This window comes from Solenopsis invicta, chromosome 11 (genome assembly GCF_016802725.1).
Source record: "Solenopsis invicta isolate M01_SB chromosome 11, UNIL_Sinv_3.0, whole genome shotgun sequence".
In the NCBI taxonomy this organism is placed as follows: Eukaryota; Metazoa; Arthropoda; class Insecta; order Hymenoptera; family Formicidae; genus Solenopsis; species Solenopsis invicta.
In genome coordinates this window covers 1,593,087-1,607,210 of record NC_052674.1, presented here as the reverse complement: position 1 = coordinate 1,607,210, position 14,124 = coordinate 1,593,087, and the positions used below count along the sequence as shown (strand labels likewise).

Below are 14,124 nucleotides of genomic sequence, written 5' to 3'. Positions count from 1 at the left end.
TTTTTCTTTGCGTGCGTCCATGCTGACATATAGTCATGCTATATCATCAACGACAGCTAACGAGATTCAACTTTCTATGTTATAATCGAAGATGTCACGCGGCAAACGACGAATGTTGCCGCGCGAAAAGAGGATCGTTTTCTTGGCCGGTAATAATAATAAAAATTCATGCGACACTTTATGGCCACCATAAAACACAGAGAGCCAATGAGAAAGGTAGTTGTAGAGAAAGAAAACGGGTACACACAAATTATACGACGAGAGACAGCCGGACCAATCATCGTTAATCGTATTATAATGATTATGTAAAACAGCACTTTAAGTATTGCAGTAAAAATCTGAATACATACGTTTCGGTAAAAATCTAGTAATGTACACATGATAAGAGTGCGAATTGCACGTTTTACGAGTCGCTTTGTAAGCTTGTTTGCTGCCTCAGAAGACATATTACAAACGATTAAATAAATATTATTACGCAGTGATTGAACGAGCTCTCGATTGACTGCAGACGCGTCTAATAGATCGTACCAGTATCCGTATATAGAAAATAATGCCAACTTGCTATTATTCGTTATGAAGAACGAAAGATCTCAGCTCGGTTCTCGGTGCATATGGTATAAATATTTTTTTAATTGCTCTCATTCGCTTTGCGCGATAAGTAAAATTATACGCGTCCTCTTTATACGGACGTCGCTCGCGAATCCCGACAAAAAGCTGCGCGGGCAAGAGTAATGATGAAGTAACGTTATGCTCGATGAGCATCGTCGCAGAGATCCCTCCCCTGCGTCACTCGGTCGAGTAAGGACAACCAGTTTGAAAGTGGCGATAAAGAGGCGATCGCGAGCGCGCCGCCGCGCCGCTTCGGGGTTCAGAAGCAGAAGAACGACGACGGCCGCCCCTGGAAGACGGCGGGCCGTTAGCGCGTTTTACGGCGGCATTAAGCTTCTCTTAAATGACGCACGCAAAGTGCTCCTGGCCGCCTCCTTCCCCTCTCGCAACCACCTCTGGGCCAGGACGCTAACCATCTTGGTCCACCCACCTACCCGCCAAGAAGCTGCTTCCTGTCGTGCGAAATCACCTTTTCACCCAGTCACTTCGCACCCATCCTCGTCGCCTCCTTCCTCTCCCGCCTTCCGCCGCCCGGTTTTAGTATCTATCTGTCCGCGCGTACAGATTTAAACCGACAATTTCTTCCTGCCTCGGAATGCCATTGACGGCGAAACGGTGTACTTTACAACCGAAAAATTGTTACGTGTTAATCAACGAGAATTATAATTGCTGCTTCGTGCTGGTAGTAAACTCAACTCGCACGGGAATTCTTTTTCTTGAACAAACAAATCGACAGCTTTTAAATATGAAATGATGATTAATGCGGAATATCTTTTCGAATCGAGATTCAATCTTTAGAGACATTAACGATCGTAGTTTTGAATTGTAAAATATGGAGCAAAACATGAGGCTCAAGCACGCAACATGATCTATGTACGACATGATCTATGTGTGACATACTTGATGGAATATCTCGCTACTATAAGATAATAGTAGTTCACGTACAAAATGATATCTATCTGTGTTTATACGAATCTAATAATGACCACGATCATAGGTCGCTGAAAATTAAAAGGCAGCTGAATAAAAAAGTGGCAGAGCCTATTAAACCACGGCAATAATTAGCTATTTACAATTTAACAGCTAGTAAAACGAGAGCCCTTGGTGCACATGTATATTTGTAGTGTAAGCCGTCACAATTACGTGATTACACGACAATTTATCTATTCCATTTACACAGATGGAAAATTTGTGTTAAATTTAACATAACCATCGCACGTCGCAAATGGTTCACTCAAATTTTTGTATTAGTTTAATACAAAATAAATATGTTGAAAAGAGTAATATAAATATCATATAAAAAAAAAATAGAAAAAAGTAACATTTTGAATATACATAATTTGGAAACAGTTTTTGTAAAAACATATTTTTTCAATAAAATTAACGTTTGTAATATGTTAATACGTATATCTTTTATCTTAAAGAATTTACGTTTCAGAATTATATTACTCTTATTCATTTAAATATAAATTATATTATTTTACAAATAAGAAATGTTGAATATCAATTTAATACAAATGTTGAATATCAATTTAATACAAATGTTGAATATCAATTTAATACAAAATATTCAAATTAACATGTTAAAGATTCAAGATAAGACATGTTAAAAATTCAATACACAAAATTTAATAAGGTACACTTATATACATAAGTATAAAATACTTTCTAATATGCATAATAATTTGGAAAATATTTTTGCAATTTAATTTACTGAAATTTATAGTGAACTACACTGAAAATTTGATGTAAAGATATAAAAATAAATCGATAAACGTCCCGTACTTTAAACGTTCACGTAATCTATAAAACTGTTTCGTGTAGACCTTCCTCGCGTACCAAATTGCCACATTTTACTTTCCTACAAGGTATTATTACACGGTCAATAACATGTACTTTGCGGATGCAATTGAAAGCTTGCCCCGCCTGTACACGTAAAAACTTGGCGGGAAAGTCGAGTGATGTAGACGCCGAATCGAGGGGTGCCAGCACAGTCAGTTTGTATAAAAGTGGATCGAGAATACCTGCGACACAGAGATCAGACGTCGAGCGTCGCGTATGCGCTTGTGCACGTGCACAGAGAAGAACACGCGCGCGCGCGCGCGCGCGAGAGAGAGAAGCACATGCGGGGGGAGCCGCATCGGCGGCGTCGGCATCGGGGCACATAAGTCCATCCGCAGGGTGGGCGGCGGCAGGCCGCGTCGGGCGCTCCCGAGTATTGACAGATATTTAAATGAATATTCCTCGGCTGTTAGGGGTCCTCTTTGAAATCAAAGCAGAAGGCACAACGGTTCATTTAGACGTGCCCCGCCGATATCCCCCGCCGACCGGTGGGTTCTCGTGGATACAGAATTTCACTTGTCACGTCGTCCGCGGGTTATCGCCCAGCGAGACGATCGCCGGCGGAGGGTGACACGGGAAGGTTGTCTTTCGTTTGTCGCTCGCACGCACGCACGCGGTCTCGTACTTCTCCCCGCTTTCGATCTCATTACGAACTCATCCTACGATAATATTTCTCATCTCTTTCAATTTTATTAATCTGATTTTTTCGTATTCTTTCCTAATGAAATGTCTTTACGGATAAGTAAGATAAAAGGGATGTAATAAATTATTTCTACATTACAATTGATGATGATTGTCGAATGATATGGTTAGAATGAAGAACGTGCTTGGACAGAACAGATCCATTTAGTATTCTTTGAATTATGCAGAATCAAACATTGTGACTCGTAGCTGACGGAATTATAGTTTCGAAAATGTCGTGTGTATGTGTGTGTGTGTGTTTAGCGAATTTATTGATCGAGATAAAATGTTAATAGGCTGATGATAAGCCGGTGGTAAAATGTAGGCTGTTTGAAACTGGCATTCGTGAAAAATATGAAACGGCGAGGAGTAAAATCACCATCAATGACGCGAAATTAGAATTAATGGGCCTTCTGTAAAGTGAAAGCGCGACTGCACCACTTGGATATGCTTACATTGGGCCCGCAGCTGTCAAGTAGGAAGATTTACATCAACGGAAATATAAATTATCGTGCCGGATTGACAGCGATTTCCCGAGAAAACCTTAGCGGTTTCATATTAATTTATCTTTACTTCAACACTACACGAAAAAAAAGGAAACAAAATTGTATTTTCCTACCTGTCAAATAAAGATCTGATGTTAAATGATGATACGTGTGTACATAGGCCTGCCACAAGATTAAACATTCCATTTTGCGAAAAACCAACGATACAATTAGAATTTTTATAAGATTTGGAAAAAATATACTTACTATTAGCTTATGAGTTCGTTCATGTAAAAGAGTTGTTCAGCATACACATATTGTATAAAAATGTAATAAAAAGTTTATTACGAATTTTGGAAATTGATAAATAAGTAAAACGATTTTCCTCAAGTATTGCAGAGAGCCCCACGAATTTTTTTTTTTTTGCCAAAAGCTACTGGAAAAAGACTCGTTCTCCGATTACCAAGCTGATGACTGATAACTTCAATCGGTCGCAATGCGATAGCAAAGAGGGATTTCCGCGCTCGGTAAATGTACCATAATCGAGCGATGAACACGGCTGCCATATATTTTTTTTTCCAGGCGATGAGAGCCAGGACGAGAGCACAACACGCGGCAATAAATCCCGGCCTGCGCCGCTAATTTTCACGAAGCCGTTGCATACACGCAAAGCATGCCCACCACGATACCCAGGCAGGTGCATCTGCATCGTTACCGCTAGAACAAATGCGCGCGACGCCGCGCCACGGGGTCACGGTGGAACGAGATCGGTGGTTCGAGTTATCGCCGAACCGGCCGATCGTGTCCTTGTAATTTTTATCGGAGCGACTACGATGACGCGTTTCGCGCGAAATTTATTGCCTCCGCCGACGACGACGACGGACGGTTGTATCTCGACCGCGAGACGCACGGCCGGGCACGGCTGGCCTTTCCAAGTAGTATTCCAAGTCCTCCTGATGTATTTCGCTGATTAAAACACGTTAATTTTCTGCCGCGAGACGCGTTTTTACGACGGCGGGCCTCCGTGAAATTATTAACCATTAAATGCGTACGCACCGGGACGCCGCACGATCAAAAGGAAGCCTCGTAAATTCCTCGGCGTTTCATTCCCTGCGTTTCATTTTAATACTTTTACTTCGCGATGCTTATTATTATTCTAAATAAGTCGCGTTCGACGCGTTTTTTAAAACGCGTCGCTCGCAACGGGCGCGAAATAATTATAATATCAGGCCGCGAGCGGAGAGAACGGAAATATATAAAAAAAAAGACAACGAGAGAGGGACACACATTGCGGCAAGAATAATATTGCGGATCGCAATTTGATCGGAGAAAGTTACAAGCTGCTACTCTCAAAAACATATATATTCTTGCAAAAATAATTTCGCGCAGATGTTGTTTTGCTCGGTAGCCCGGAATAAAGAACTCGCTTCATTTCGAGGATTAAGTATGCCGCAAATAATGTATTGCGCAATAATGCACAAGTGCAATAACACGCATTTAAGCCGCGCGATTATTACCGTTTCTTGAATTGGTGAATTTCAATTAATGCACGGTCCACATCACGGAAATTCCATTAGGGCGACGATTTATCCTTAATTGCCTGCGGAACTTCCGACGACACGTAAATATTTCCTCAGTTTGTATCTCTTCGCCGACCGATTGCCACCGCGGAGACCAAAGACAACGATATTTTCGAGCGAAAATCTATATACGACGGACATCCTTTTCAAAAGCGACTGCGGAGAGAATCCCTTTACCGAGTTCGTCCACGGAGAATTTCTTCGTGAGCTGCATTTACAAAGAGTCCAACTACGAGGTACATTAGTCGAGATTATATCCGGCAAAGGAAGTCGACCAACTTTCGAAGACACTGTTGCAACTAAATCTCTTCGAATCTGGCGACGTCCAAAGACGTCGAACTTCTGCGGAGTCAGCAACAAATACACCAAATGCAACATAGTAAATCGTAAAGCGAAAAGTATGCACCGCCGAATGCTTTATTGCGAATGAGATATGTCTTACAGATATGTATCTGGTATAAATGGAATGAAAACAACCGCGAGTCCCTGTCTCTACAGCTCTGGCGCCAAAATTCTTTTTAAAAAATACAAGAAACCCTCCACGTGGACAATCCGTGACACACTAGTATTTACTTCACGTAAGCTTTCAACGTAAATTTATGATAGACGCGAGATTCATTTACCACATAATATCGTATTATAAGTAATTAAGTGGATGTAGAGAAATGACACGAGACAGAGAGCGTGTCGGTTATGAATTTAGAGCAAACAGGCGTTTCTGCTTCGCTATTACACGCTTAGATATATGAGTATTTCGCAAATAGTTGTCTCAAATTTATTCACAACCGCAAGAGCATAATATATTCGAAACATTATATTACAAGCATCACAGATATTACCATGAAAATATGCTGTATAAGTAATAATATAATAATGCAATGAAATGTCTTTACGAAAACTGCTAGTTAAAAAAATCTATAGATGGATTGATATAATGAAACGTTTTTAGACAGTAATTGTGCATTTATAACTGCGCCTTGACTCTCATTAACCTTTATACGATTGTTTTCGTGAAATTTCGGGAGTATAAGATTCGATTTAAGATTAAAATAGTTTTATAAATAACAGATACGTTTCATTGATTTTTGTCAGAGTTTTTTAAATACAGTCTTGGCCAAAATTATTAGGAACCTACATTTTTGTTTGTTCATCTCGAATTCTTTTATATGTATTATTTCATGCCGACTACTAGCATTATACACATAAGTTTAAAAAATTAGTAAAACAGAATAATAATTCATATTTTAATTTCTATTTAAATTTCTTCCAGTTAAAAATATTAAAAAAAATATAAGATGCCTAATATTTTTGACCAAGGTTGTATTTGACGTAAATATCTAAGCGTTTTTTTTTTCCTGTTAGAACTTTAATTGGACTCAAAGTTCTTAACCTACACAAACGTGCTGTTTGCTGTAACTCAGCTCGCAATAACACGCGGATATCCGGCAAGGTCTGTGATCCGAGAAATCGGAGCTGATTACGCGTTTCAGATAGATCGAGAAAAGTCGCTTGGTTATCGCTTTGCGGCTCCATTTCGAGGCGACATTCAGGCGACGTAATGAGTTACGGCGTCATGTTGGATTTGCAAGTGAGACGAGTCAACCAGTTGCTCGGTTGGGATTGTCTTTACCTTTGGGCGGCCGGTTACACAATACCGCTTTCGATTTATCGTTCGATTTATTAGTTTCTCCTGTCTCGCTAATTACTTTCCCATCGCAGGAATTCTGGCGCTGTAAAGCCAACGACTTTCGCGCAGCACCGCGCGTATACGAATTGAAACGGATCTGCAAGTGAAAAGAATCCAACCAGTTGCTCTGTTCTTCGACTCGCAAAACTGCTCCCGTCGAACTCATTGTCCGATTTACTACACCCGTTCGGTTCCGTTTGACTGGTCATTCCCACATTACAACACAATTGTCAGTGAAATATATGTAATCCTACGTTTACGTGAATTACAAAAGTTATACAGTTAAGTATGTTCAAAAAGACAATAGAAATTAAATCAGTGAGTGCAGAAAGAGAACAAATAACGTTCATCAAACAAATAACATTTTAGTATTAACAAAACATTGTTTAATTTTAGTTCCAATGAAAAACCTAAAAAATTCTTCTTTTAGAAAAACACTACGTTGATATTGATATAATATTTCTAATTCCTGAAATGCTTGTCTTTAAGTGAAAAATATACATTTAACATTTGAACATTAGCAAAAAAATAAAAACATAACTTTTATAGTGTGCTATTATAAATATTTTATTTTATTTATCAAAAATATTAAATTTGTATGTGGCATAAATGTTTCTGATGTAAAAGATAACCAGTATAATTAAAAAATAGATTAGTCCAACCTTGTATCAAATACATTTCCAAAAGAAAAATTTTGAAACTTGCATTACCATTTTGTTTGAAAACTGTAAACAGTTTAATATAAAATAAAAAGAAGATGTCAAACAAGGAGAAAAAAGAAAGGGGTCGAGTTCTGGACTAGTGCCCTTTCAGCACTCACTGCTCGTTTTTAACATCTACTTTAGACTCTTTTAGAAACCTTGGACGAGTGCCCTATTTAAAGCGTAAATATTTATCCATTTTAAAGACAAAAAACTTGTTTCCTAAAAAAATTGGTTTTTATCCTTTTTGCATTTATCGATTCAATTGTATTATTAATATTTATTATATTTGTATGCATATATAAATTCGCACGTAGAAGTATTATTAAGTACAAGGATCCAATTCTGACTAAAGACTTATTTCTGTTTATAGTTGTGTATTCACATCGGTAAACTTTATTATTATTAATTTCATTGATACGCTCATACATTATTAAAAATCATCAACGTGAGTCGATAAAACGATGTACATATATGGTATGGCAATAAATTTCGATGAATGTGACGAAAAAACGATCACTTAATCAAACAAACAATCTTTATTTTCTTTCAAAGTAATCTCCTTTCGAAATAACATACCTATAATAGCGCTCGTATAATTAGCGGAAACTCTTTAAAAAGTTTTTGGAAATCGCATTAAGTGTTGTTGTCAGGTCCTGAATGCCCGATGTTCAATGTTTCAACAAATCGTTTCTTTATTAAGCTTCTATATACAGCCTCTTTGTAATTAATTGAATATTCAGTCAACGGTTATTTGCTATTAGTTGTGGAATACGTTGGATGACGTTAAGATTTCTGCTTGTCGAGAGCTGCCCACAGGGCCCGTCCTCTAATGACTCTCTTCCATGACGGAAGCGTGAAAACTATCACTGAGAAACCTATTTGGTTGAATGAAACATAATGATTAAACCAACTAAATCTTTTATTTAGATATAAGCAAATAAATGCTTTTATTGTTGCAACAAAACAATTTTAATGGAAAATGTAATATTATATAATATTGACATAAAAATTTGATTCAGTAAACAAAATTGTTAACTGTTAATTATATGAAACTAAAATTTTATTAAATTAGTTTTATGTAGTATTAGAATATTTCTTATTTAATTTTTTCGTTGCATTAATCAAAGAATTTTAAAAACAGTTATTAAGTTGCTCGAATTTTTTAAATGTAACTGTATGCAAACCAATAAGTCAATAATGACAAGCAAAAACGCGAGGTAGCTTAAAAACATTTATTTACAATATTATATTGGACGTGACAAAACGCGACAAAACGAGGATCTTACTTGGTTACTCATCAACCATCTAATACTCATTAATAACTCCACCCTTTCAATGACAGTAAAATCTCTTTCCCAAAAAGAATTTTGTTTGTACAAATCCATATAAGAAATTTATCTGATTTAGTTACCTCACTGCCCTCGTTCACTAGCATAGAGACCCGGAAGTCTGTCATGACAGATAAGGTGTCGAGCCATACGCGGGTGCATTAATTATAATGCACTGCGTTGTATTCTTTTTGCGGGAGAGCGCTTAGGCGCATATCTTTCTCTTGGCAGTACCTGTTCGCGCGTATTGTGAACGTGCTGGCCATCGCTAACTACGAAATTTTGTTAAAACAAATAAATTCGTACAGGCAAAAATTTTGATTATCATAACATTCTGTTCGTTTCTCATAACATAATTTTTTGTTAATAAAACAAATTCAATTAAATAAAATGGTTCAATTAGAAAATTTTGTTTTATTCAAATGAGTCTCTCATTGCAATCGTATATACACTTTTACATTACTGCGTCATTCTCGTAAACTTGTGTAAGCGACGAAAAAATTAACGGAGCTGATTGAGATTCAAATTCGGGATCCTTCTCACACTGAGAAAGAGACACTTAAAAATTCATTTATAGGCTATAAATTTATTTCATTGAAATAAATCCTTATTTAAATACGACGAAATAAAATTTTATTTCTGGCAAGTAAATTAATTAAAAAAAAAGATAAAGTATATTTTACATAAATGAGATATTTTTCACAGAAATGTATATTTTGTCATCGCAATCAAATTTATTTATAACTAATAAATATCGAAGAAAATGTCACAAGTTAGTCACAAATTTGACTTTTTTTTTCTTAGTGCGGTCCAAGCATTAAGGACGTTATTCCACACACCCGATTGCTCTACTATTCTCATAATTATTCCGATCGCGTATCTATATTATATCGATTCTATATTCTTACACCTGTTGCAAGATTCCGTGCTTCTCAATGCCGTTTTGCCTAATTTATAACAGGATTTGATGTTAACTTTTTGATTTATTTTTCCTTTGAGCTAGCCTATCTGTTCTTGCGTGTAGGTATGTGTTCGTTAAGGGTCAGGCATGCAGAACGTTGGAACGTGTTTCTAGATATTAGAGATGTGCGAACTATATATCGAATTTTACCTGAGACTCGATTCGATTCGGATTTAAATCTTTACACAGAAAGAATAGTTTTACTAAAATATCTAAAAAAGATGGACACAGATCTGAAAAATAACTTTGTTGAACCATAAAAAAACAATTATATAAGACAATCGAGCATGATGAGCAATGCTGTAAAAAGTTTTGACATTTTAACAGCCAGCTTGAGCGTTCTACATAATTATTTGATGGTCTCACAAAATTATTTTTAGATCTCTGTATCCAACGATTTTAAGATATTTTAACAAAACTGTTCTTTCTCTGTGTAATATAAATTCAACCTATTCAAAATTCTCGAATACGAATCACACATATATTTGACAATCTCATAAATCATATTTAAAGTAATTTTATATCATTTAATCGACACTATTTTCTTTTTACATGGAATTTGTTTTTATTATCTTTACATAAAAATTCAACTTAAGAGTAATTATGTTAAATAAAGGTTACATGTTTCAAAGATTTGATTCGGTTTAATTTAATTCAATTCTGATAAAATTTAGTTGATCGGTTCGATTCGCACATCTCTATTAAATATGCCAATCTATAATAAATACAATACCGTAACTTGCTACATGCGTTTGCATCAAATTGCATATTAGAAACATTCATCGAAATTTATTATCGTATATATGTGTGTGTATATACGTATTTGTGCGTTATTGTTTTCTTCTAAATTTATTTAAGATATTAATCTATTATACTTTTATTATCTATTTTATTTTGCTTTTGCTATAAAATTCTATTTTACATCTGCGAATCAGATTTTTACGATATTGAATAATATTCACGATTCATCTTTGCTTTATATATTCGTTTAAAATTCGTGATAAAATCCGATCGTTGCATCATGCCACGTATCAGGATTTCTTATCTCCTTAATTACTTTTATATTGTGAAATACAGAAAAAAGAAAAAAGTAAAATATCTTCCGTTATAGGCTCACACGACTAATACAAAAAGAAGAGCGGCAGGATATATTAACAGATATCTATCATACGATCGGTTGTAGCAGCTGCACCGGTATCCTTTTTACACACTACTAACGTTTTATAATCATGTAACATAGACCTGTATGCCAAGGTGGTGTAACGTGACGAGGAGATCGCGATTGTAAGCTTTACGTCGTGTCTATGTCATTATCATCATTCAGCGGTATCGACAGAAAGGTGCAAACCGTTGTCTCTTAACATAGCAACGTCGAAGAATAAATCGCAAATGTAAATTTGCGAATCGCGCAGTGAGAAGTCGACTTTTGATTAACGAAATATAACGACCGTCGTACAATGAGATGTCATTTCGTGCAATGCGAATCCGAGTTGAAAGCCATGTAAACAATTTGAGAGCTATACGCATGGTATATTTCCAATACTTGTACCGTGATTTTCACAGCTTTTTCAACTTAATCGATATTAATTAATCAGATACCTGTTGGTCAGGAATGCGGGAATAAATGACACGCGCCGTTTCTAAGAAACGACACCGAGTACCGATGTCGGAGACATAAATCGAGAGGAAAATGAGAGACAGAAATCATGATTTACTGAGTTCTTTCAAGGTAATAGATCGAACGTTACTTAAGAACATCATAATCGTGAAGGATAGTCCGGTCGAAGGACATACGAGCAAACCTCAGTCGATATCTGTTCGCCAGAATGTCGTTTATAACACTTGGTCGCGCTTATCGATCCCCACCGCACGTTACCGATCGCTTTTGCTCTGTTATTCGCTTATAACCGTTCGCTTATAACGTCGTAAATATCCAATTTACGGCTAGACCGGTCCGTCGACGATAATCGATTAATGAGTCGTAACACGTATGTACATGTTTCCCAGTATTCCAGCGAGAACTCATCCGTGATTTCCGAGATCATTGGATATCTGGATTCCGCCATTGCGTTATTCTTTTTTTTTACTTTATTCTTAAAAGTGGATATCTAATCGAGTCCACGCGTGTTCCAAGTGAAATACATAAAAACGGTTTAGACACTTATATATCAAACACTACAGTGTGCACCAAAGAAAAAAAGGCCCGAGGTCAATTTAGAAAAAAAAAAAATAATAATTCTGATGCAAATCGTGAAATCGCGTGTTTTGCGAAAACAAGCAACGTACCGTCTAAACTATTTCCAAGTAGCTACGAGTGCGGCAGATCGGTTAATCGCCGATCAATCTCGCTTCTTTCTCGAGCGAACGGTATACCGCTACTCGCGGCACGCGGCGCGCAGCGAGAAGAAGCGGTACAACCTCTCGTCGGGACGTGAGAAGTGCAGGATGCAAAATAAAGAATAAAATACGTGCGTGCGTGCGTGAGTGCGTGCGAGCTTACGTACGTGCGTGAGATGTTACATATGGATATTTACCGGTAAGGTTATCACCGCGTTGCTGCGGCCATCGGAAAGAAGGCCTGGGCTGCTGCTTGCTGCGCATATCTCCCGTCCGGTGCGGCGGCTCCGAGCCGCACGCTTTTCAAACGATCGGAGACCACTACTTACCTGAAACAGAACAAAAGATAGAAAGTCAAAATCTCGTTTATCTCAAAGTCGTATATCTTATTGTTAGTGAGTTTACGCAACGTCTCGGCAATTGAGAATCAGATTTTGGTTCCTAGATAAGTATTACTTTATGCGCATTATAGACGTTAACATAAAATATCCGCAAAATTCCGGGACGTCCTTTTGTGAAAGCACTGTATAAAAAAGGAACGAAAGAAGAAGCGATGGCCGTATAAGGACAAGGAGACCAAAACAATACCGCAGCCGCAGTAGGTCGGCTATAAGTCAATCATTTCCACAGCGTCCCTAGGACGTTTTGACTTGCAAAAATGTGTTCGTCATCAAAATCGGGATACACTATTCAAAACAACGTATAAAATCAATAAATCTTATCTTCCAATGCTGCTGTCTGCCTGAGCTCTCAGGCCACTGATCGAAAAAATACTATTTCCTGTCAGTTAACGTTAGTCCAAAGGACCGTCAATACCGTCAATAAATTCACTCGGTGTCGTCATAATTTACCTTGTATTCCATTAATTGTAGTATGACATAATATATAAACTTGCAGTCACTAATTTCAAACCGAAACGTACTTCCCCGAAATTCTCAAAATTTTTACAGCGATTATATTATTAAGAAACTGTCGGCGCTTTAACATTATAACTCGTCGCCATTCTTCCTAGTTTAACCAGTATAACATGGCGCGGGGAAAAAATCATGCAACTTTTAAGACAGCTGATATTGAATGGGTGATATATCGCCCGGCAAATGTTGATGGCTTCTAAGAAAATCCACGCTTTTTCACGAGTTTCCCAATCGAAGTGACGCTCTCGTGATTCTCCGGGAGGTGGAGAGCCGCCCTACTCGACGGGTTTTTACGAAGGGTGCCAAACCTAGGATCGCGTCCCGCGCCGCAGCTCCCGCTCCCCCTCCCCTTTCCGCGTCCCTTAACTACCCAGTACCGACCATCGTAACCAGCCGTATATCTTTCCGGCGTACGCCCTCGAAAGCGGCCGCCTTTGTTTCAGATATTTATGAGGCGTTTTAATTCGCACACCGCGTCACCCAGCCAACGAAGGAGAGGGGAGGGGAGGGGGAGAGGTTGCCGAACGGAGACCAGAGAAAGGGGGTGCGGGCAAGGGGGAGGTTGAGCGCGGGGTTTCTGCACGGCGTGACGGAACGGGGCGCGAAGGCATAATAGGCATAAGGGTGCCCCGATAAAACGCCAACTCTCCCTCTCCCCGTCTCTCGGTCCTACCAACCTTCCCTTTTCCAGACGTAAGCCATAAGCGCAAACAAACTCTCGCTCGTATATCTCGCCTCAATGGTTTCTACGTCGGTGCGCCAGGGGCGTACTGTATCGTACCGCCGTCGCCCTGCTTCAGTTTTCTGTCTCCTCCTACCCCTTTCTTCTCCACCTCCTTCGCTTAACTTCTCCAGCCGAAAACCCTTGCCACCCTCTACGCCCGCTCTCGACCCTTCGCGTGAGCCAAGGAAATTTCTTAACCCATATTCCGGCAATATATCGCTCGACCGGTATACCGATTTAGCATTCTTTGAACGGTGAGTTGCGAATCGAGC

The 14,124-nt window shown here is 38.3% G+C and overlaps 1 protein-coding gene across 4 annotated transcripts in view; it reads right to left on the bottom strand.

Annotated features, from left to right (window-relative positions):
• LOC105196973 (protein tiptop) overlaps window positions 1-14,124 on the bottom strand; it is a 180,457-nt gene that overhangs the window by 43,952 nt on the left and 122,381 nt on the right. For 3 of the 4 annotated variants that reach the window (XM_026130769.2, XM_011163145.3, XM_039455318.1), the window contains one exon: window positions 12,412-12,543. The exons of the other annotated variant lie outside the window; for it this stretch is intronic. In XM_026130769.2, coding sequence (XP_025986554.1) covers window positions 12,412-12,478 — 67 coding nt within the window. In that variant the 5' untranslated portion in view covers window positions 12,479-12,543. The remainder of the gene's footprint in view (window positions 1-12,411; window positions 12,544-14,124) is intronic. 4 annotated transcript variants of the gene reach the window in all.